A 23,980-nucleotide genomic window follows, 5' to 3' on the forward strand; every position below is an offset into this window, starting at 1 on the left:
TCTGCCGAGATTCTGGCTGGCTGTGGGGAGCTTCTACTTTCCTGATTTATTTACTCTCTACACCTGGGGCGGGAGGAGGGTACAGTATTTCCACAGGGGGTGGAGGGCGAAATGGCACAGAACTGGGAGGGAGAATGAGTCGGATATGGGTGAAGACTCAGCAAGTGTAGGGAGGTGCCTAGAACGAATCACACAGAAGTCATATGAGAGTATACTTTACAGTACAGGTGAACTGGGTTCAATTCCTCCTGCTGCTGCCGAGAGTATAAGGAGTTTGTATGTTCTCCCTGTGACTGCTCGACATACTAGTTTAGTAAACTGTCCCATGATTAAACTAGGATTAAATTGGGTGTCGTAGCTCAAAGGGTCAAGCTGTATTTTTATAAATAGAGATAGAGATAGATACTCTTAGATAAAGATTACTTCAGCTCAATTGGCCCATACTGACCACAGCATCCTCCCTGCTAGTCCCAGCTGGCCATGTTTGGTCAATAAACCTCAAAACCCTCTTCTCCATGTACCTATGCAAATACCTCTTGACTGTCACCGGTGTACCCACCTCAAACACTTCCTGTAGCTGTTCATTCCAAGTGCTCACTTCCCTCTGCGTAAAGTTTCCTCTCAGCTCTCTTTTAAATCTCCCCCCCCTCATATTTTTTATCTGTGCCCTTCATTTTGGACTCCCCCATTCCTGAGGAACAGGCTATGACCATCCACCTTATTCGAACTCCTCATGATTTTATGAACTTCTGAGGTCACCTCTCATTCTCCTGCATTCCAGAGAATAAAGATCCAGAGTGACCAACCTCTCAGGCTCTCTAGTCCATGTATTGTCCTCATAAATCTCCTCTACATTCTCTTCAGCTTGACAATGTCTTTCCTGTAACAGGGTGACCAACAGGGCACACAATATTCCAAGACTCAACTCAACAGTAAATTAGATGACTACAACACAATGCCCCTACACCCTAAACTTAATGTCCTGACATACGAAGGCCAACATACTACCCTGTCTAGTTACATGGCCACTTTCAGCACTCTTCAGCAACTTGTACTCTCATTGCCCTGTCATTCACTGTACACATTCTATCCTGGTTTGAATGTCCAAAGTGTATTAACTCACACTCCCCTGACCACATTTGGCAACCAGTCTAATTCCTCCTGGCCACATTTCGTCTCTTGTCCAATCCCTCCTGGCCACTGTGACCAGTCCCACGTCTCCTGACCACAGTTGGTAAACTGTCCAATCCCTCCTGACCACAGTGACCTCAGCCCATCTTCCAAAATAATCAAGATTTCATTGTGTTTCATCTTAATCTGCCTCACACTCAAAAACAGCCCCGAATTTAGTATGATATGCAAAGTTGCTAATTGTTCCACATAAATTCACATCCGAATAAGCAGTACATATGGTAAGTTTCTGCTAACACAGACAGAGGTGGGTGTCTGAAATGTGATGCCGAGGTTGGTGGAGAACGTGAAGTCAAAGTTGATTGTATTATGGATGGACAAATGCAATGAAAACTCACAGGCACAGACTATCAAGAACAAAATATTTCACCCAAGAAAAACTTTTCAAGCGTAAAAGACCCACAATTTTTACAAAACAAGCATAATTCTGAAAAAAAGTACATTGCAGTGTAAAGTGGTCACTGTGTTGCTGTACTGAGGAAGCGATCGGTCACTGTGTTGCTGTACTGAGGAAGCGACCGGTCACTGTTGTACTGAGGAAGCGATCGGTCACTGTGCTGCTGTACTGAGGAAGCGATCCGTCACTATGTTGTTCCGAGGTAGCGATCCGTCACTGTGTTGTGCTGAGGAAGCGATCGGTCACTATGTTGCTGTACTGAGGAAGCGACCGGTCACTGTTGTACTGAGGAAGCGATCGGTCACTGTGCTGCTGTACTGAGGAAGCGATCCGTCACTATGTTGTTCCGAGGTAGCGATCCGTCACTGTGTTGTACTGAGGAAGCGATCGGTCACGGTTGTACTGAGGAAGCAACCGGTCACTGTGTTGCTGTACTGAGGTAGCGACCGGTCACTGTGTTGTGCTGGGGAAGCAATCGGTCACTGTTGTACTGAGGTAGTGATGGGTCACTGTGTCACTGTACTGAGGAAGCGATCGGTCACTGTGTTGTACTGAGGAGGCCATCGGTCACTGTGTTGTTGAACTGGGGTCATGATTAGGGTTCCACCAGTTTGTTTTTAGAACTGAATGTTTGAAGAAAGTCAAAGGAAATTTATTATCAAAGTGTGTAGATATTACCATACACTACCTGAAATTCATTTTCTTTATTGGAACATAGGAACAATACAATTTATGATGAACAATTACTGACAAACAACCAATGTGCAAAAGAAAGCAAGTTATGGAATTAAGATACTGAGAGCACGAGTAGTAAAGTCCTTGAAAATGAATCTGCAAGTTGTGGCATCAGCTCAGGGGTGGGGTGACTGAATTTATCCACTCTTGTTATGGAGTCTGATGGTTGTTGGGTAATATTAGTTCCTCCACCTCCTGCCCGATGCTGGTATTGAGAAGAGAGCATGGAGGGGGTGTTAGACAGAGAATGCTGTCAGCTGGAAGCAGCGCCTCCTGTACATACTGCTCATGGTGAGGAGGGATGTACCTGTGATGTATTGGGCTGTCCACATTTCTCTGCATCTTCTTACATTCCTGTTCATTTGAATTCCCCCACCAGGCCATGATGAAATCAGTCAGGCTACCTTCAACACTGCAGCTTGAGAGGTTTGATAGTCTTTAATAGACAGCATTGTTAAGATGGTGTTTAGCATGCTTTAGTGTCCCTTCTCAAAAGACAGGGCAGAGCTGGTGGAGGGGGCATCCTCACCACCCCTCCCACATCATGGCACTCCTTCCTCACCGTCCCTTCCACCACCCATTGACCTGTTGTTCATTTGCCCTCCTCAGGCGGAATCTGATGAAGCTCTCGCTCATCTTCAGTCACATCTTGTCCGAGCTGCGAGCCGTCTTTCCCGAAGGTCAGTATCACGGAGACACCTACGCCATCACTAAGGCGGAGGCTGCTGACTTCTGGAGACAGTCCTTCAGTAACCAGTGAGTTCATTGTGTCTGTGTGTGTCTGTTTGTGGAGTAAAGAGACCCACGGTGTTGGCGGAGGGAATGTGTGTTGGGATTGTGTAGGAGATGAAATGGGCTCAAACTCTCACTCTCTGTCATTCTCTCCCTCTCTCACACACAACCAACACCAATCTGTCACCCACACACTGTCCCATGGAACAACATGCCATCACACAAGTCCCCCTCTTGGCCACACCCCTCTTCTCCCCCCACACACCCCTCTTCTCCCCCCACACACCCCTCTTCTCCCCCACACACCCCTCTTCTTCCCCCGCACACCCCCTCTTCTCCCCCCGCACACTCCCTCTTCTCCCCCCGCACACCCCCTCTTCTCCCCCCGCACACCCCTCTCCTCTCCCCCCCACACACCCCTCTCCTCTCCCCCCCACACACCCCTCTCCACTCCCCCCCACACACCCCTCTCTTCTCCCCCTCCCACACTCTTCTACTCCCCACCCCCCACTTGCTTCTCGTTGTCCATGGGTACAAGTGATTTCTAAGAATGGTGGTTCCACAGAGGCTTTGGTGTGTTGTGGAGAGTGACAACCATGTTTTAATTGGGAATGATAAATAGTGATTGTCATGAAGTGCTGTATTATTGCAGTGTTGTATTACTGTGATATTTTTGCATTTGAATAAACTTGTGTTAAAGTATGGAGAAGACATGCTGCAGATGGGGTTTGATGTGGTAACCAGAGTGACGTCAATCAATGATATGTGGATGAGGAACAATTTTCACAGCACTAAGTCTTCTTCATTCCCTTCCCCCATTCCCTTGACCCAACCACCATCATTCCCTGCCTCCTTTCCCTTCCCTCATTTTACTCTACTCCATCTTTCTCACCACACCCCTCTCCATCCCATACAACCCTCCTCCTTTTCTCCTGTTCCTCCTTTCTTCCCCTCGCCTCCCTCCTCCTCCTTCCCCTCCCCAATCCCTCCTTCTATACCCTGCATCTTCTCTCCCTACCCCCTCTCCTTCCCTTCACCCCTTTCTCTCTTCCCTAGGAGCATCGTCCCATGGGCGGATTTCCGGGAACATCTATACCGCGTCCACCCGTTTGGCGGTGGAATGGAATCCATGGCCCTTCGCTCCACCATCGACCTCACCTGCAACCAACAAATCTCTGTCTTTGAGTTCGACATCTTCACTCGCCTCTTCCAGGTGGGTGAGCCCCTCCATCCCAAACACGGCCCTCTATTCCTCCCAACCGCGGCCGCCCTCTTCTCTAACCCCACCGTCTGCCATCAGCTCCAGACTTTCCCTCTCACTTGAAAAGCCCTCCAAACTATAACTTTGCATCTCTCAGCCTCTACACCTCCCCACAACTTCACTACTCATCCAAGCTTTCCAGTGACCTCCACAACACAGACGGTTGGGAGAGGAGTTGGGTAGGGGCGAGTGGAGAGGGTGTGGAGAAGGTGAAAGCTGGGGTTGAGGGGAGGAGTGTGTTATCAAGCGTCCCCCACTTCTTTTCCTCCTGACCCCCACAGCCATGGGTGACGCTCCTGAAGAACTGGAATACGCTGGCAGTGACCCATCCCGGCTACATGGCCTTCCTCACCTACGACGAGGTGAAGTCTCGGCTCCAGGCATTCAGCCACAAACCCGGCAGGTGAGTACAGGCAGGGGACATTCTGGAACTGGAAATCTCTTGGATCACTCAGCAAGGAGTGGGGAGGGGAGACAGTGCGATCTGTCAGTGCTGTGGGAGGGGGCAGGACCTGGGGAGTGAGTGCAGGCCAATGTTGAGGTCAAAGTTCAGTACAGGGTGTGATTATCACCATCCATCACTGTGACCCCCAACATGGCTTCTTGTCTCTGTAACCACCCCCCACCATCCCTACACCTGACCTCACCTCCGTAAACCCTCTGTCCCTACACCTTTCCCCACCCCTGTAACCCCTCCATCCCCTACACCCCTCCCCACCTCTGTACCTCTAGAGTCCTCTCCGTCTCTAACCAGTACACCCCTCCCCACCTCTGTGACCTCCTACCAACCCTATATCCCTCCCCATCTCTGCAAATCCTACACCCCTCCCTTTCTCTGTAACCCTTCTGGCCCCTACACCCATCCCCATCTCTGTAATCCCTTCCTGTGGGATCCCTTGCGCTATGTAGTCCTTCTTGATTGGGCAGCAGAAAATTAAGATAATGTGTTGGTGCTGTTAACCCATTGCTGATTGTTAATAATCAATAATCTATTTGGATTAGCACAGATAGTAACCATGCTATGCAGACTTTTATTCGGTAGGTAACTTGTCTCACGTTGGGAACACGGATGACAGAGTAATTTGGTGGGAGCTGTTTGTCATGGGTCCTGAGACGCTCTCTCATTCACACACTCTCCAAAACCCAGCATTAATTATTCTGTTGAGTAATGACTCTTCAAGATTAACCTTCAAGGTTAAGGAGACTAGTGTGTTAATACTTGATGAATGTATCAACTAGCTTCAAGTGGGTTGCTAGGTAGACTGTAGTTTACCAGGGTCACCAGTAAGCCGTGAGCATAGATGCATGCACTCTGTGGTGTGTATGTGTGTGTCTATGTTTGTGCTGTGTTTGTGTGAGAGAATATGCGTAAGTGTGTGCGTTTGGGAGACAGTGTTTATCGGTGTGCGTGTGAGAGAGAATGAGTGTGTGTGCGCACAGGAGAGAGTGTGTAAGTGTGTGTGTATGTCAGAGAGAATGTGCTGTTCCATCACACCTTCCCCCTCCCTGGTGCTCCTTACAGGTCAGACAGTATCAATGAAGGGACAGTCCATGCCTGCTGCCATACCTGCAGTGTTCCTTCAGCACTGTGTGTTGATCAGACTGGAAGACATACAAGAAGAATTCAGCCAATTGCCCCATCTAGCCTGCACCGCCATTACATCATGGCTGATTAATGATCCCTTTCGACCCCATACTCTTGACTTCTTGTAACCTTCGACACCTTGAGTAATCAAGAACCCATCAGCCTCCGCTTTAAACATACCCATAGCCTGGCCTCCACAACCCTGGTAATGAATTCCACAGATTCACCACCACCTGGCTAAAAAATTCTTTCATCTCTGTTCTAAAAGGATGTCACTCTACTCTGAGGCAGTGTCTTCTGGTCCTAGACTTACCTAGTAGTTCCAAAACCCCCTCTCCCCTCATGCTTACCCTCCTGCTCTCCATCCTCTTCCTCTCCCTGTCTGTCCCCCTTCTTTCCTACTTCACTCCATTCTCCCCCCCACTTTCTGCCCCCTCCATCCCCTCCCTCCTGTCTTTTTCTTACAATTATTTTTATGCTTGGGCATTACAAAACATAACAGTGGAGACAAGTAAGGTTTAAAACACACCAGAGATGACTACATACCTGTTGAAGCGCAACAAAAAGGTTATGGGGAGAAGGCAGGAACTGGATACTGATTGTGGATGATCAGCCGTGATCACAGTGAATGGCGGTGCTGGCTCGAAGGGCCGAATGGCCTACTCCTACACCTATTATCTATTGAAATGTTCAGGCTTTAAAAAAAATGCTCAGTGTGACATTTGAGTGAAAAAAAGTATAGTGCACTTTCTTCACAAGAGAGAAATGTTTTTTTAAAAAAGGCAGAAAATTGTCAAATTCATGGGTTCATGAACTGTGTCAGGGCGCTGGTGCAGGGATCTAATTGCAGACCAGTACTGTGCACACAGTGATATTAATTGAGTAACAAATCCCAAGGCGTAAACAAAGTCAGCATCAAAGTTCAGGCAGAGATCAAAACATCCAGAGAAATCCAAAAACCAGAATCGGGAAACAGGCAGAGTCGATATTCAGATGGACAGAGTTCAGATACGAATGCTGGAAAAGCTCGGGAAAACTTCCTGGCACAATCTGGCAACAACTAGGTGAAAACACAGGACTGAAATACACTGAGCAATAAACAGAGAGGCAGATGATAGGTGGAGCACAATGAGACAGGAGTGGCAGCAATACAGGTGAGAATGAGAAACAGGTGAGAGGCAGAGCACTCAGTAATACACGGCCGGAGTAGAGCAAGAGCAGGGACAGGAGCACATGGGGCATGAAAACAAACAAGAGCACATGGCAATGCAAAACCACAGACTGACAGCTGGGGGAAAACACACAAACTGGGGGTACTGACAGTAACCCTGCCACCCCCCCCCCCCCCAATGGATGCCTGCTGGTGTCAGGGCAGGTAGAGCTGGGTGCTGGCGATGAAAGTCCCTGATGAGAGAGGGGTCCAAGGTGTTACAGGCGGGGACCCAGCACCTCTCCTCAGGCCCATAGCCCTCCCAGTCCACAAGGTACTGGGGGCCAAGGCCCCGGCGACGCACCATGAGGGCCTCTGACCCATCAATGAGCTGGGGGGGGTGGGATCTGGGGGCAGGACACAGGGGTGGCTCATGAAAGGCTTGATGCAGGACACATGCAAAGTGGGATGAATGTGTCAGAGAGTGGAGGGGAGCTTGAAATGGACGGCAACAGGGCTGATGACTTTAGCAATGGGAAAGGGGTCGATGAAGTGAGGGGTGAGCTTGCAGGAATCCACCTTGAGGGGCAGGTCTCGGGTCGAAAGCCACACATGCTGTCCCTGGTTGTAACGTAGGGCCTTGGAGTGATGGTGGTCAGCTTGACGCTTGATCGTAGCGTGGAGAAGGGCAGAGCGAGTGGGCCTCCATGTCTGCTGACAATGGCGGATGAATGCCTCGGCAGATGGAACGCCAACCTCCTCCTCCTGGGCAGAAAACAGTGGAGGTTGGTAGCCAAGGCAGCACTCAAAGGCGACAGACCGGTGGATGAGGACGGATGAGAGTTTATGGTGTACCCGGCCCAGTGTAACTGCTGACTCCACGCAGAGGGGTTCTGGGAGACCAGATACCGCAATACTGTCTCTAGCTGTTGATTGGCCCACTCAGTCTGTGGGTGGAATCCTGAAGACAGACTCAGAGGCACCCATAAGATTACAGAATGCCCTCCAGAAGTTGGATGTGAATTGAGAGCCCCTGTCTGACACAACATCTACAGGTAAACCATGTAATTTAAAAACATGCAGTACTAGTAATCTGGCTGTTTCTTTGGCAGATGGGAATTTAGGTAAAGGAATGAAGTGTACAGACTTGGAGAAATGATCAACTTCTGTGAGAATGGTGGTGCTACCCTCTGATGGGGGAAGACCAGTGACAAGATCCAGGGCAATGTGGGACCAGGGTCTCTTGGGGTTAGACAGGGGTTGTAACAGACTAGCGGGTGAGCGGTTAGAGTTCTTGCCTTGAGCACACACTGAGCGGCCTGAGACAAAGTTGCGGATGTCATCTCCCATGGAGGGCCACCAGAACCGCCAACTGATGAAGGCCTGAGTACGCTTGGTTCCAGGGTGACAAGATAACCGGGAAGAATGACCCCACTGCAATACCTGTGAGCGGACAGCTGAGAACATAAACACAGGGCATTGACTAGGGGCTGCCTCACTCTGTTGAGCAGCTTGCACGATGGATTCAATGTTCCATTGCGCTGCACCCATGAGACAGTGAGCAGGGAGGATGTCATCGGGGACCTCAGAGGTCTTAGAGGAGGGAAATCTCAGGACTGGGCATCAGGTTTTCCATTCTTGGAACTGGGGTGGAAGGACAGAGTAAAATTGAATCTTGAGAAAAACAAGGACCAATGAACTTGATGGGAGTTGAGACGTTTGGCAGTATGGATATATTCCAGACTCTTGTGATCAGTCCAGACTAAAAATGGCACCTTGGCTCCCTCCAGCCAATGTCTCCACTCCTCCAGAGCTAGCCTCACAGCCAGCAGCTCCCGGTTTCTGACATCATAATTCTGCTCCGTGGGAGTGCGGCGGTGAGAGAAGATGGCGCGGGGTGTACCTTCTCATCCTTGGCCGAGCACTGAGAGAGATCAGCTCCTACGCCAATGTCAAACACATCCACCTCCACAACGAACTGGTTGAATCAGGATGTGGGGGAAGCTGAAACTTTCCTTCAGGTCAGAGAATGCTTTTTCAGCAGCAGGGGACCAGGAGAATCTAAGAGCAGATGAGGTAAAAGCAGTGAATGGTGCAGCCAGTGTACTGTAATTTCTGATGAAGCAGTGATAGAAGTTAGCAAAGCACAAGAAGCGTTGCAACTCCCAACAGGTCGAGCATTGGGGCCATTCGACCACTGCCTTGACCTTCTGTTGGTCCATGTGAACGGAACTGCCTTAAATTACATAACCCAGGAAGGAGAAGGTATTGCGATGAAACTCACATTTTTCAGCCTTCACAAAGAGCTGGTTCTCCAGAAGGCACTGGAGAACTCTGCGAACGTGACCAGTATGTTCAGCAAGGGACTTAGAAAAAAATCAAAATGTCATTGAGATATACAAAAACAAATTGGTTCAGCATGTCCCTGGGAACATCATTTACCAAGGCTTGGAAGACAGCAGGGACATTAGTGAGACCGAATGTCATGACGGCCTGAGGCAGTGTCGAAGTCCGTCTTCCACTCGTCCCCTTCGCAGATGCGGACAAGACGGTAGGCATTAGGGAGATCAAGCTTGGTTCAAACTGTGGCTCCTTGCAGTAGTTCAAATGCTGAGGTCATGAGCGGAAGAGGGTAACGGTTCTTAACAGTGACTTTATTCAGTCCCCGGTAATCAATGCATGGATGCAAGGAATCATCCTTCTTTTCAACAAAGAAAATACCGGCACCAGCAGAAGAGGAAGACAGCCAGATGATGCCTGCAGCCAGAGATTCTTGAATGTACTTACTCATGGCTTCTGTTTCAGCTATGGACAGGGAATAGCAGGTGGCCCCTTGGGGGAGATGTGCTAGGCAAGAGGTCAATGGCACAATCATATGGACGATGAGGCAGCAGGGAAGTGGCCCGAGACTTGCTGAACACAGCCTTGAGGTTCATGTATTCAGGAGGGATGGCACTAAGGTCCGGATATTCCTTGGGGGGAGATGAGCATGGTAGAGGCAGTGGGAGTGACAGAATGGGCTCCAGACTGCAATCTTACAACTGAGCCAGTCAGTGTGGGGGTTGTGTTTAACTAACCAGGGATGGCCCAGGACAATGGGAGCTTGAGGACAGTCAATAACATAAAGGGTTAACTGTTCATGGTGGTTTCTGGATAAACTGAGACTCACTGGGGCCGTGACATGGGTGATGTTAGTCAGTCTCTGACCGTCAAGGCATTGGCCACCGATGGTGATTGGAGAGCAGACGTGGGTAATCCCTACTGGGCAGCCAAGCTGGAATCGATAAAACACTCCCTCGCACCGGAATCAACCAAGACTGAGACTGCTCGCCGTTGGACGCCCCACTCCAGAGAAGCAGACAAGTGAGTGGTGTTGAGGAGGGTCAAACAGGGGTCATGCTCACCAGTAGTCCTTGTCCTACTTATGAGCACTTGGCTTTTACTGGGCAGCTAGAAATGAAGTGGTCTGGTTGGCCACAGTACAGGAACAGGTGCTGATTCTCCTTTGTCTTCAGTCGGCGTCAGGTGGGTACAGTCAACCTTCATAGCTTCGGACTCTGCAATGGGAGATGTAAATGGAGCAAACGACAGGGCAATGTACACTGATGAGGAGCTTGGAACTCATCCAGTGCCCCCAAGGACCCTCTGGAACTCCTCCCTCTGTGGCACTGCTGAAGGTGAACATCAATACAGATGGCCAAATCCACCAGGGCTTCAAAGGTGGCAGGAAGGTCCTGGGTGATCAGCTCAACTTTGATATCTTTGGAGAGGCTGTTCAGGAAGATGTTGTACTGTGCCTCCGAGTTCCAGCTGCTGGAGGTGGCTAGGGTGTGGAACTCTATGGCGTAATCTAACACAGACCGGCACCCCTGGTGCAAGTGCAGCATTTCACGGGCAGCCTCTCTCCCATGTTTGGAGCAGCAGCTCCTCAGAAAGTAACTGAAAACTACTGCAGAAAGGGCAGCCTGCCTCCCAGACGGCTATTCCACATTCTCTCACCCGACCGGGCAGTTGGGTGATGATGTAGGCTATCTTGGATCAATCAGTTGGAAATGCTGTTGGCTGTAATTCAAAAATGAGTGTGCACTGGGAAAGAAAAGAGTGGTAGGAACCGAGCTCACCTGAGTACTTTTCTGGAGGAGACAGACGGGGCTCTTGGACAGGAGAAGTGAGCGATAACGCAGAGGGCGGGGCAGAAGATGCGGTCGCAGAATGTTGATGGGTGCTCTGGGACAGCTGGAGTGACAGAGTCTGGGCCACAAGATCGGCTATATTGGCAGAAAGCAACTCCACTGCCCTGAGCACATAGTCCAGTTGGTTCTGGTGTCTCCCCAGCATCACTCCCTGTTGTTCCAGGACATCTCTCAGACGACCGGGGTCTGCTGGATCCATTCTGGCCAGATTGTACTGTCAGGGCACTGGAGTAGGGATCCAATCGCAGACCCAGTACTGTGCACACAGTGATATTAATTGAATAACAAATCCCAAGGTGCAAATAAAGTCAGCATCAAAGTTCAGGCAGAGATCAAAACATCCAGAGAAATCCAAAAACCAGAATTGGGAAACAGGCAGAGTCGATATTCAGATGGACAGGGTTCAGGTACAAATGCTGCGAAGGCCATGGAAAACTCATTGACACAACTTAGCAACAAGCAGGTGAAAAAACAGGACTAAAATACACTGAGCAATAAACAGAGAGGCAGGTCATAGAGAGCAGGAGTGGGGACAGGAGCACATGGGGCATGTAAACAAGAGCACATGGCAATACAAAACCACAGACTAACATCAAGGAGAAAACACACTAAAGACAAAGTTCAACTGGGGGTACTGACATTGTGAGTTTCGGGTGATAGTTAATCATAAACTTACAAAAAAATGAACAGAAATGGATGGCTACATCAGAATGGTAGACAAGTTCGATTGTGCAAGAGATAACTGGAATATGTATACTCAGTGACTTAAACTGTTTTTTGAATTAAATTAAATAACCAATGTGAAGCAAGTGCCAATTTTGCTGAGTGTGTTGTGTTTGCTTTGAAGTTTGAGTACTCCAACCAAACCAGGCTTTGCTGATTTTGTGAAAGTAATGCAGGAATATTTGGAACCAAAACCATTATTCATTGCAGAACGCTTTTAGTTTCAAAAGCGGAATCAAAAGGAAGGGGTGTCCATTTCAGCACATGTAGCTGAATTGAGGAGATTGTCTGAGCATTGTCAGTTCATTAGTGGGCTTTATGATGCACTGAGAGATCATTTAGTTTGTGGAATCTTACAAGAAAATGTCTCCCAACTGAAGGCCAGTTTACATTTATAAGAACAATTGAAATAGCTGTATCAATGGAAACAGCAGACAGGAATGAAAGTGAGCATAAACGAAATTGCAGCATCTAAGCAGAAACCTGCCTGGCCAAAAAAATTGTGTTACAGTTGTGGCAGGGTCTCATAAACACCAAACCAATGAAGGTTTAAAGGTGAAACTTGCAGAAAGTGCAACAAAGTTGGACATGTACAAAAAGCATGCAAAAATAAAGGAAGAGAAAAATGATAAAAAGTCAAGTTTCAGTCTAAAAGAGCACTAACCTGCATGCTGTTGTTGAAACATCTGATAATGGTGAGGGTGACATAGGACCAGATAGCCTGCAGATCTACAGTGAGAAAGCTAACAGTAGATAAGCACCATGGCTTACGCCAGAAGTGAACAGCAAATTAATTAAAATAGAATTGGACACTGGATCAGCTGTTTCAGTCATTCCACAAAATAAATATGAACAGCATTTCAAAGATACTAAACTATAGCCTACAAATATCCAATTAAGAACTTAAACTGGAGAAAAGATAACTTGTGTGGGAATGACATTGGTAACAGTGAAAGACAACAACCAACAAGCCACATTAGGCTTGCATGTGGTTTAAAAACAGGGGGGTCAGCATTGTGGGGATGTGATTGGCTGAGACAACTTCAACTTGATAAGAGAACCATCCACCATTGGCATACCACATTCCCTGCAAAAGAGTCAACTGAAGGTGAATGAAGAAAGGTACTGGATGATGCCACAGCATTATTGGAGGATGACATTGGAAAACTCAAATATATCGAGGATAAAACTGTGTTAAATGAACATGCCGCACCCAAGTTTTGTAAAGCCCATCCAGTTCCTTTTATAATTCAGGATAAAGTATCCAGTGAGTTAGATCTCTTGAAGACCAAAGGAGTTCTTTTCAAGATTGAATGGATCCCATGGGCAATTTCAAAGGTCTCAGTAGCCAAGAAGAATTGGTCTGTCAGGTTCTGTGGTGATTTTAAGGCCACCATCAACCCAGTAATGAAAGTAGATCAATACTCTCTCCCCATGATAGAGGATTATCTTTGCAAACCCTTTCCGGAGGAAAACAGTTAGCAAAGTTGATATAGCTGAGGTCTACCTATAGATAAAGATGAAAGAAGAGTCCAAACTGCTTCTCATCATAAGTACTCACAAAAGGCTTTATCACAAAAATAGGCAGCACCTGCACCCGCACTCTGGTAGAAAACTATGAACCAAGTATTGCAAGGCTGTCCAGGCACTCGGTGTTGCCTGGGTGGCATAACTTTAACCAGTGAGGATGACAAGGGACATCTTCAGAATCTCAAGGCTGTTTTAAAAAGATTAGAAGATTATGGGCACACAGCATGATGCAATAAGTGCGAATTCTTTAAACTAAGCATTAGTTACTGTCGTCACACTATTGAGGCACAAATTTTGCAACAGTGTGTTGAGGAAATTCAAGCAGAGGTGGATACCCCAAGGCCAGTGGGTGTGTCACAGTTGTGGTCCACTTTAGGATTTGTCAATTACTCTAACTGACTCCTGGTAAACCTGGCTACTGTGCTCCACCCCTTGAATTCATTACAACAGATCAAGAAGAAATGGCAATGCACAAAGCAGTGTGAGGTGGCTTCCCAAAAGGGGAAGGGAATGGTGATGACAGACACTGTACTCACACATTATAATCCACATTGTCCAGTGACGCTTGCTTGTGATGCCTCACTTTATGGTGCCTCGTTTTATGGTGCCTCGCTTTATGGTATAGGTGCAGTCATGTCACCTTATAAATAGTGGAAATGAACGCCCTTTGCCTTTGCCTCATATTCCCTCACTGCTGCAGAGAAAAATACCCACAGATTGACAAAGAAGCCTTGAGCCTGTTTTGGGTGTGTAAAACGTTTCAGCAGTACTTGAATGGGAGAGAGTTTACCCTCATTACTGATCATCAACCACTAGTGTCCAGTGGTTCCACAAACAGCAACAGCATGAATGCAGAGATGGTCTGTGTTTTTTGGAGGACACAATTACAAAATTGGATTCAAGAGGATGTATAATCATGGAAATGCCGATGGATTGTCCTGATTACCCTTCAAAAAGGAAATATTGGAAAAATTTACCAATGAGGACATATTTTCCCTGATGTATATTGGAAGTCTCCCTATTACAGCAGAGGTGATCCAAAAGGAAAGCAGAAAATACCCCTCACTGTCTCAGCAAAAATCCCAGTTCCCCATTTTCAACAATGCTGGGATGAACTCGCCGTTGATGGAGGTTGCCATATGTGGGGATTGAGAATTGTTGCATCATCCAAGCTGACAGCTAAAGTGTTGGAAGAGCTACATGCTACACGCAGGGTAAAACTGAAGGCCTTGGGTTGACAAATTGTCTGGTGGCCTGGGATAGATCAGAAGATCGAGCAGCTTGCCATGCGCTGTTCAGGATGGCAACATGTCCTGAAGATGCCAAGAGCAGTGTATCTCCATCCCTGGCAGAGGATTCATGTGGATTTTGCTGGACTATTCATGGGCACAAATTTATTGCAGCTAAAAAGTGGCCATAAGTGTTTCCAACAGCCTCCACTAGAGCCTCGCAGATAGAGATATGTTGAGAATCATCTTCGAAAGAACTAATGTTCCAGAACACTTAGTCAGTGACAATGGGCCATAGTTTGTGGGGAAACTGTTTCATTAATTACTAAAAATTATGGAATAAGACATATTATAGGGGCCTAAAATTGGCGGGAGGAGAGAGAAGCAGCGCGCCGCGCGTGTGCAGCCCTCCGGTAAAAAATGATTCGGATTTGTTAAATAGGGGCCGTGAACAATTCTGATTTGATGGAGATGGACGTGAAAGCACAGAGGAACATCTGGAGAAAATTCTGAAATGCTCGTTTGCTGCTGTCGTTACTGCGCGGTTGGGAATCTTTTGGAGGGAAGGCCTCAAAATCCCCGGCCTTGCCAGCTGTTGGCGACCAAGATGGAGGTCGAATCATTCAGATAGAGATGGCGCTCCGTACTCTTTGTTGGAGAGCTGATCAGAGCTCGAAGTTTTCGGATGACTCAGTCAGACCGTGGTAGAGTATGGCAGGGAGAGTTTTTCTTCCTTCTCCTGTCTGCGTGAGATGTGGGACATTGGAGAGACTTTGAACTGTTACTGTACTCATGCACTTCTTCATCAAACATAGAAAACATAGAAAATAGGTGCAGATATTCGGCCCTTCGAGCCTGCACCGCCATTCAGTATGATCATGGCTGATCATCCAACTCAGAACCCTGTACCAGCCTTTCCTCCATACCCCCGATCCCTTTAGCCACAAGGGCCATATCTAACTCCCTCTTAAATATAGCCAATGAACTGGCCTCAACTGTTTCCTGTGGCAGAGAATTCCACAGATTCACCACTGTCTGTGTGAAGAAGTTTTTCCTAATCTTGGTCCCAAAAGGCTTCCCCTTTATCCTCAAACTGTGACCCCTCATTCTGGACTTCCCCAACATCAGGAACAATCTTCCTGCATCTAGCCTGTCCAATCCCTTTAGGATTTTATACGTTTCAATAAGATCCCCCCTCAATCTTCTAAATTCCAACAAGTATAAGCCTAGTTCATCCAGTCTTTCATCATATGAAAGTCCTGCCATCCCAGGAATCAATCCCAGGAACCTTCTTTGTACTCCCTCGATGGCAAGGATGTCTTTCCTCAGATTAGGGGACCAAAACTGCACACAATACTCCAGGTGTGGTCTCACCAAGGCCTTGCACAACTGCAGTAGTACCTCCCTGCTCCTGTACTCGAATCCTCTTGCTATAAATGCTAGCATACCATTCACTTTTTCCACAGCCTGCTGTACCTGCATGCCCACTTTCAATGACTGGTGTATAATGACACCCAGGTCTCGTTGCACCTCCCCTTTTCCTAATCGGCCACCATTCAGATAATAATCTGTTTTCCTGTTTTTGCCACCAAAGTGGATAACTTCATATTTACCCACATTAAATTGCATCTGCCATGAATTTGCCCACTCACCTAACCTATCCAAGTCACCCTGCATCCTCTTAGCATCCTCCTCACAGCTAACACTGCCGCCTAGCTTCGTGTCATCCGCAAACTTGGAGATGCTGCATTTAATTCCCTCATCCAAGTCATTAATATATATTGTAAGCAACTGGGGTCCCAACACTGAGCCTTGCGGTACCCCACTAGTCACTGCCTGCCATTCTGAAAAGGTCCTGTTTATTCCTACTCTTCCTGTCTGCCAACCAATTCTTTATCCACATCAATACCTTACCCCCAATACCGTGTGCTTTAAGTTTGCACACTAATTTCCTGTGTGGGACCTTGTCAAAAGCCTTTTGAAAATCCAAATATACCACATCCACTGGTTCTCCCCTATCCACTCTACTAGTTACATCCTCAAAAAATTCTATGAGATTCGTCAGACATTTTCCTTTCACAAATCCATGCTGACTTTGTCCGATGATTTCACTGCTTTCCAAATGTGCTGTTATCACATCTTTGATAACTGACTCTAGCAGTTTCCCCACCACCGATGTTAGGCTAACCGGTCTATAATTCCCTGGTTTCTCTCTCCCTCCTTTTTTAAAAGGTGGGGTTACATTAGCCACCCTCCAATCCTTAGGAACTAGTCCAGAATCTAAAGAGTTTTGAAAAATTATCACTAATGCATCCACTATTTCTTGGGCTACTTCCTTAAGCACTCTGAGATGCAGACCATCTGGCCCTGGGGATTTATCCGCCTTTAATCCCTTCAATTTACCTAACACCACTTCCCTACTAACATGTATTTCCCTCAGTTCCTCCATCTCACTGGACCCTCTGTCTCCTACTATTTCTGGAAGATTATTTATGTCCTCCTTAGTGAAGACAGAACCAAAGTAGTTATTCAATTGGTCTGCCTTGTCCTTGCTCCCCATAATCAATATCACCTGTTTCTGTCTGTAGGGGACCTACATTTGCCTTAACCAATCTTTTTCTTTTCACATATCTATAAAAGCTTTTACAGTAAGTTTTTATGTTCCCTGCCAGTTTTCTCTCATAATCTTTTTTCCCCTTCCTAATTAAGCCCTTTGTCCTCCTCTGCTGAACTCTGAATTTCTCCCAGTCCTCAGGTGAGCCACTTTTTCTGGCTAATTTGTATACTACTTCTTTGGAATTGATACTATCCCTAATTTCCCTTGTCAGCCACGGGTGCACTACCTTCCTTGATTTATTCTTTTGCCAAAGTGGGATGAACAATTGTTGTAGTTCATCCATGCGATCTTTAAATGCTTGCCATTGCATATCCACCGTCAACCCTTTAAGTTATGGTATTGTTGCACTGTTGTAACTATATGTTATAACTATGTGGTTTTGTTAGTTTTTTTCAGTCTTGATCTGTCCTGTATTTTGTGATATCACACCAGAGAAAATATTGTATCATTTCTTAATTCATGCATTACTAAATGACAATAAAAGAGGACTGCGTATCTTCATAATCTAAAATTACATCTGTACCATACCACTCAACTACAAATAGCTTGCAGAAAGCTTTGTCTAGAGTCTAAAGAATGCAATGCAAGCAACACACTGGCACTGAATCAGAAGATCGCCAAGTTACTCATTGCACATCACAATGCAGAATAATGGGCATCCAACAACTCACCAGCTATGCTGTTCCTGGGTTGTCCCTTGGGTTTATGCTTGGATCTCCTCAAACCCTGTCTCAGGAGGAGTATGCAGGACAAACAGCAGAGACAAATTGAGGGTTCCTTAAACACAGAGGTTCAGTGTTTCACTCCTGGACAAGCAATCTTGGTGAGGGAGAAAAAAAGCTGATCAGGTGGGTACTCAGGAGGATTAAGGACAGAACATGGCCACTCTCCTACACAGTAGAGATTGCCTTTCGTGTCATCTGGAGACGGCACATAGATCAGCTGAGAAGAACAGAGTCAATTGTTAGAGAAGAAAGGTATCTAGAGCTGCTAGAACCACTTCTGCAGTCCCAGAGTCAATTCCTGCAGGCATCATAGATGAGGCTCCAGGATGTAGAATAGTTTCACATCCACAAGTCTCAGAGTGACACCCTTGACAGGAAAGATGCTATTCCACAAGAGTAAGGAAGTCTGCAAGCAATTAAACCTTTAGGCCCCAACAGGACAATTTAAAATTTGCTATGCTGTGGATGTCTATATTGTATACTACACTGTGTATATAGTTGAGATAGATTCTCTATTATGATTATGAAGACAAGTAGTCTTCTTTTATTGTCATTAAGAAATGATACATTATTTCCTCCAGTGTGATACCACAAAACACAGGACAAACCAAGACTGGAAAAACTGACAAAACCACTTAATTATAACATATAGTTACAAACAGTGTAACAATACCATAACTTGATGAAGAAGTCCGTGAGCACAGTAAAGTTCAAAGTTTCTCAAATGTCCCACATCTCACGCAGAAGGGAGAAGGGAGCAAAAAATCTCCCTGCCATGCTGACCACAATCCGACTCTGAGTCATCCGAAAACTTAGAGCTCTGATCAGCTGTCCGACAATGAGTACTGAGTGCCATCTCTGTCCGAATGATTCGACCTCCTTCTCGGTCGCCAAAAGCAGGCAAGGCCGGGGATTTTGAGGCCTCCCCTCCGAAAGATTCCTGACCACACAGTAACAACAGCAGTGTACAGGCGTTTCAGAAATTTCTCCAGATGTTCCTCTGTGCTTTCACGTCCATTCTCCATCAAATCAGAATTGGAGTTTATAGCTAAGCAGGGAGGAGTGTCGTATATTTAATATTTCAGTAATGTAAATATTGTAAGTATTACAATACTTAAATATTGTAATATTTGAGTATTATGAACAAAGCAGATGAGCTTAGAGTGTGGATCAGTACTTGGAGCTATGATGTTGTGGCCATTACAAAGACTTGGACTGCTCAGGGGCAGGAATAATTACTTTGAGTGCCAGACTTTAGATGTTTCAGAAAAGATGGTGGGGGGGGGAGCAAAAGAGGTGGGAGCATGGCACTGTTGATCAGAGATAGTGTTATGGCTGCAGAAAAGGAGGAAAGCATGGCGGGATTGTTTAGTGAGTCTCTGTGGGTGTATGTTAGGAACAGGAAGTGGTCAATAACTCTACTCGGTGTTTTTAATAGACCACTCAATAGTAACAGGGACATCAAGGAGCAGATAGGGAGACAGATTCTGGAAAGGTGTAATAATAACAGGGTTGTGACGGGAGATTTTAATTTCCCAAATATCGATTGGCCTGTCCCTAGAGCGAAGGGTTTAGTAGGGGTAGAGTTTGTTAGGTGTGTTCAAGAGGGTTTCTTGACACAATATGTAGATAAGCCTACAAGAGGAGAGGCTGTACTTAATCTGATATTGGGAAATGAACCTGGTCAGGTGTCAGATCGCTCAGTGAGAGACCATTTTGGAGATAGTGATCACAATTCTATCTCCTTTACCATAGTATTGGAGAGGGATAGGAAAAGACAAGTTAGAGAAATGTTTAATTGCAGTAAGGGGAAATATGAGGCTATCAGGCAGGAATTTAGAAGCATAAATTGGGAACAGATGTTTTCAGGGAAATGTATGTAAGAAATGTGGCAAATGTTCAGGGGATATTTGCGTGGAGTTCTGCATAGGTACATTCCAATGAGACAGGGAAAGGATGGAAGCATCCAGGAACCATGGTGACCAAAGGCTGTTGTAAATCTAGTCAAGAAGAAAGAAGAGCTTACAAAAGGTTCAAAAAACTAGATAATGATAGAGATCTAGAAGACTATTAAGGCAAGTAGGAAGGAGCTTAAGAAAGAAATTAGGAGAGCCGGACGGGACCATGAGAAGGCCTTGGTGAGCAGGATTAAGGAAAATCCCAAAGTATTCCACAAGTATGTGAAGAGAAAGAGGATAAGACGTGAGAGAATGGGATCAACCAAGTGTGACAGTGGAAAAGTGTGTATGGAAACGGAGGAGATAGCTGAGGTACTTAATGAATGCTTTGCTTCAGTATTCACTTCAGAAAAGGATCTTGGCAATTGTAGGGATGACTTACAGCTGACTGAAAAGCTTGAGTATGTAGATATTAAGAAAGAGGATGTGCTGGAGCTTTTGGAAAGCACCGAGTTGGAAAAGTCACTGGAACTGGACAAGATGTACCCCAGGTTACTGTGGGAGGTGAGAGAAGAGATTGCTGAGCCTTTGACTTGACATGTCTGATCTTTGCATCATCAATGGGGACAGGATAGGTTCCAGAGGACTGGAGAGTTGCGGATGTTGTAGCATTACTTAAGAGAGGGAGTAGAGATAGCCCCAGAAATTATAGACCAGCGAGTCTTAGTTCAGTGGTTTGTAAGTTGATGGAGAAGATCCTGAGAGGCAGGATTTATGAACATTTGGAGAGGCATAATATGATTGGGAATAGTCAGCATGGCTTTGTCAAGGGCAAGTAGGCCTTATGAGCCTGGTTGAATTTTTTTGAGAATGTGACTAAACACATTGATGAAGGTAGAGCAGTAGATGTGGTGTATATGGATTTCAGCAAGGCATTTGATAAGGTGCCCCATGTGAGGCTTATTGAGAAAGTAAGGAGGCATGGGATCCAAGGGGACATTGCTTTGTAGATCCAGAACTGGCTTGCCCACAGAAGGCAAAGTGTGGTTGTAGATGGGTCATATTCTGCATGGAGGTCGGTCACCAGTGGTGTGCCTCAGGGATCTGTTCTGGGACCCCTACTCTTCGTGGATTTTTATAAATGACCTGGATGAGGAAGTGGAGGGATAGGTTAGTAAATTTTCTGATGACACCAAGGTTGGGGGTGTTGTGGACAGTGTGGAGTTCAACCCAGATAAGTTCCACCAACTTACAAACCACTGAATTAAGAATCCGGTGGGACATTGATAGGATGCAAACTGGGCTGAGAAGTGGCAGGTGGAGTTCAACCCAAAAAAGTGTGAGGTGGTTCATTTTGGTTGGTCAAATATGATAGTATTAATGGTAAGACTCTTGGCAGTGTGGAGGATCAGAGGGAACTTGGGATCCGAGTCCATAGGACACTCAAAGCTGCTGCGCTGGTTGACTCTGTGGTTAAGAAAGGGTACAGTGCATTGGCCTTCATCAATCATGGGATTGAGTTTAGGAGCTGAGAGGTAATGTTGCAGCTATATAGGACCCTGGTCAGAGCCCACTTGGAGTACTGTGCTCAGTTCTGGTCGCCTCACTATAGGAAGGAGGTACAGAGGAGATTTACAAGGATATTGCCTGGATTGGGGAGCATGCCTTATGAGAATAGATTGAATGAATTTGGTCTTTTTTCCTTGCAGTGACGGAGGATGAGAGGTGACCTGATAGAGGTGTATAAGATGATGAGAGGCATTGATCATGTGGATAGCCAGAGGCTTTTTCCCAGGGCTGAAATGGCTAGCATGAGAGGGCACAGTTTTAAGGTGCTTGGAAGCAGGTACAGAGGAGATGTCAGGGGTAGGTTTTTTACACAGAGAGTGCTGAGTGCGTGGAATGGGCTGCCGGCGATGGTGGTGGAGGTGGATATGACAGGGTCTTTTCAGAGACTCCTGGACAGGGTACATAGAGCTCAGAAAAATAGAGGGCTATGGGTAACCCTAGGCAATTCCTAAGGTAAGGACATGTTCGGCACAGCTTTGTGGTCTGAAGGGCCTGTATTGTGCTGTAGGTTTTCTATGTTTCTTAATATATTATTGATTCAGTTTGCTTTTTAAAACAATTAATTATGGGCTATGTGTAAAAGTACGTGAATCGCAGACATCATTATGCCCCCTCGTCATACGTACTTGTCTTGCTTAAAGCAAAAATTAAACTAACATTCACACATCCAGACATTACAAAACATTACAACCTCCATCATCACAGTCCCTTTCCCATAGTCAGTGGGCCATTCTTTAAGCAACAAACCCAGCCGCCCCCCCACCTCTTCGTCCCTCTCTGCCCTTCACTGACCCCGTTCTCACTGTCTCTCTCCCACAGTTACATTTTCCGTCTCAGCTGCACGCAGCTGGGCCAGTGGGCCATTGGATACGTGACGGACGATGGGACTATTCTACAGACCATCCCCCACAACAAGCCACTGTCGTATGCCCTGACTGAGGGCGCTCGTGAGGGATTGTGAGTGTGGGCTGTGGGAGGAGGGAGGACTGGAAAGCGAGGGAGGAAAGAGGGGAGTGAGGGTAGGTCAGCAAAGATAATGGGAACGACGCTAATCATGAAAAGAACAGCGTGCTGGCGCCATAAGACTATGACATGTGTAGTGTTGGAAGAATTTGGCCATTTGACCCATCGAGTCTTCTCTGCCACTCCATTATGGCTGATTTATTTTCCCTCTCAACCCCATTCTCCTGCATTCTCTCCATATCCTTTGATTGTCTGGCTAATCAAGAGGTATATTTACACCTCTGTTTTAAATATAATCAATGGTTTGGACTCCATGGCCCTCTGAGACAATAAATTCCACAGATTCACCACCCTCTGGATAAAGAAATTCCTTCCCATCTTCATTATAAATGGATGTCCCTCTATTCTAAGACTGTGCATTCTGGTCCTGGATGCCCCCACTCTGGAAAACATCCTCTCCACATGCACTCTTCAATATTCGAACAGTTTCAATGAGAAGCCATGTTCCACCCCTTCCCCCACCCACCATTCTTCGAAACTCCAGTGAGTACACATGCTCTTGGAGGAACTCAACAGGCCAGGCAGCATCTATGGAAAAGAGTAAACACCCTTCATTATGACTTGGTCCAGAACGTCGACGGTTTACACTTCTCCATGGATGATTTCTGACCCGCTGATTTCCTCCAGCATTGGTGTGTATTGCTCTGATTTCCAGCATTATTCTTGTCCGGTGAGTGCAGGCCCAGAGCCATCAAACACTCCTCATACTTTAAACCTTTAATTCCCAGAATCATTCTTGTGAGCCACCTCCTGACCCTCTCCAATGCCAGCACATCCTTTCTTAGATATGGGGCCAGAAGTGCTCACAATTTGTGTGGGCTGATGAATGCCTTGGAAAGCCTCACATCCTTGCTTTTATATTCCAGTCCTAGAAATGAATGCTAACATCGCAATTGCCTTCCTTACCACCGACTTGGCCTGCATGAGGATTGCCAAGTCCCTTTGCACATCTGCTTTCTGAATTTTCTCCTCATTTGGAATAGTCTGCCTCTATTCCTTCTAGCTAAGTGCATGACCATACATTTCCTGACACTATTATATCTGCCATTGCTTTGCCCATTCTCCTTCTGCAGATTCCTGAACACTGCCTGCCCCTCCATGTACCTTGGTATTGGAGTCGAGCTAGTGGGATGGGTTGTTGGGGGGGAAGGATGTGTGAGGTTGATTGTAATCGGGGGCAGAGGGATGGGAATTTGAGAAAAGGGGGTGGGAAACTGTTGACTGGGTGGGTGCAACACTGAAGCCATCAATATTCTACTAACAAGGGACACAAAGTGATCCTTGACTTTTCCTCCTCCCACCAGTTACTTATACCCTGATGGACGGGATTTCAATCCGGATCTGACAGCCCTTTGTCAGCCTTCCCAGCAGGATCGCATCCAGGTGTCGCAGGTACAGGCGTGGGGCTGGGCGGCTCAAAGA

General features: G+C 46.5%; 1 protein-coding gene across 1 annotated transcript in view; it reads left to right on the forward strand.

The window, feature by feature from the left end:
• Positions 1-23,974, forward strand: part of cblc (Cbl proto-oncogene C, E3 ubiquitin protein ligase) — a gene marked incomplete at its 3' end in the record, with an annotated part of 50,154 nt that extends 26,180 nt beyond the window's left edge. Inside the window, exons 2-6 of the mRNA XM_072267211.1 lie at positions 2,933-3,079; positions 4,112-4,268; positions 4,598-4,719; positions 22,355-22,492; positions 23,863-23,974. Coding sequence (XP_072123312.1) covers positions 2,933-3,079; positions 4,112-4,268; positions 4,598-4,719; positions 22,355-22,492; positions 23,863-23,974 — 676 coding nt within the window. The remainder of the gene's footprint in view (positions 1-2,932; positions 3,080-4,111; positions 4,269-4,597; positions 4,720-22,354; positions 22,493-23,862) is intronic.
• Positions 23,975-23,980: the final 6 nt, after the last annotated feature.

Source organism: Mobula birostris, chromosome 8 (genome assembly GCF_030028105.1).
Source record: "Mobula birostris isolate sMobBir1 chromosome 8, sMobBir1.hap1, whole genome shotgun sequence".
Classification (NCBI taxonomy): Eukaryota; Metazoa; Chordata; class Chondrichthyes; order Myliobatiformes; family Myliobatidae; genus Mobula; species Mobula birostris.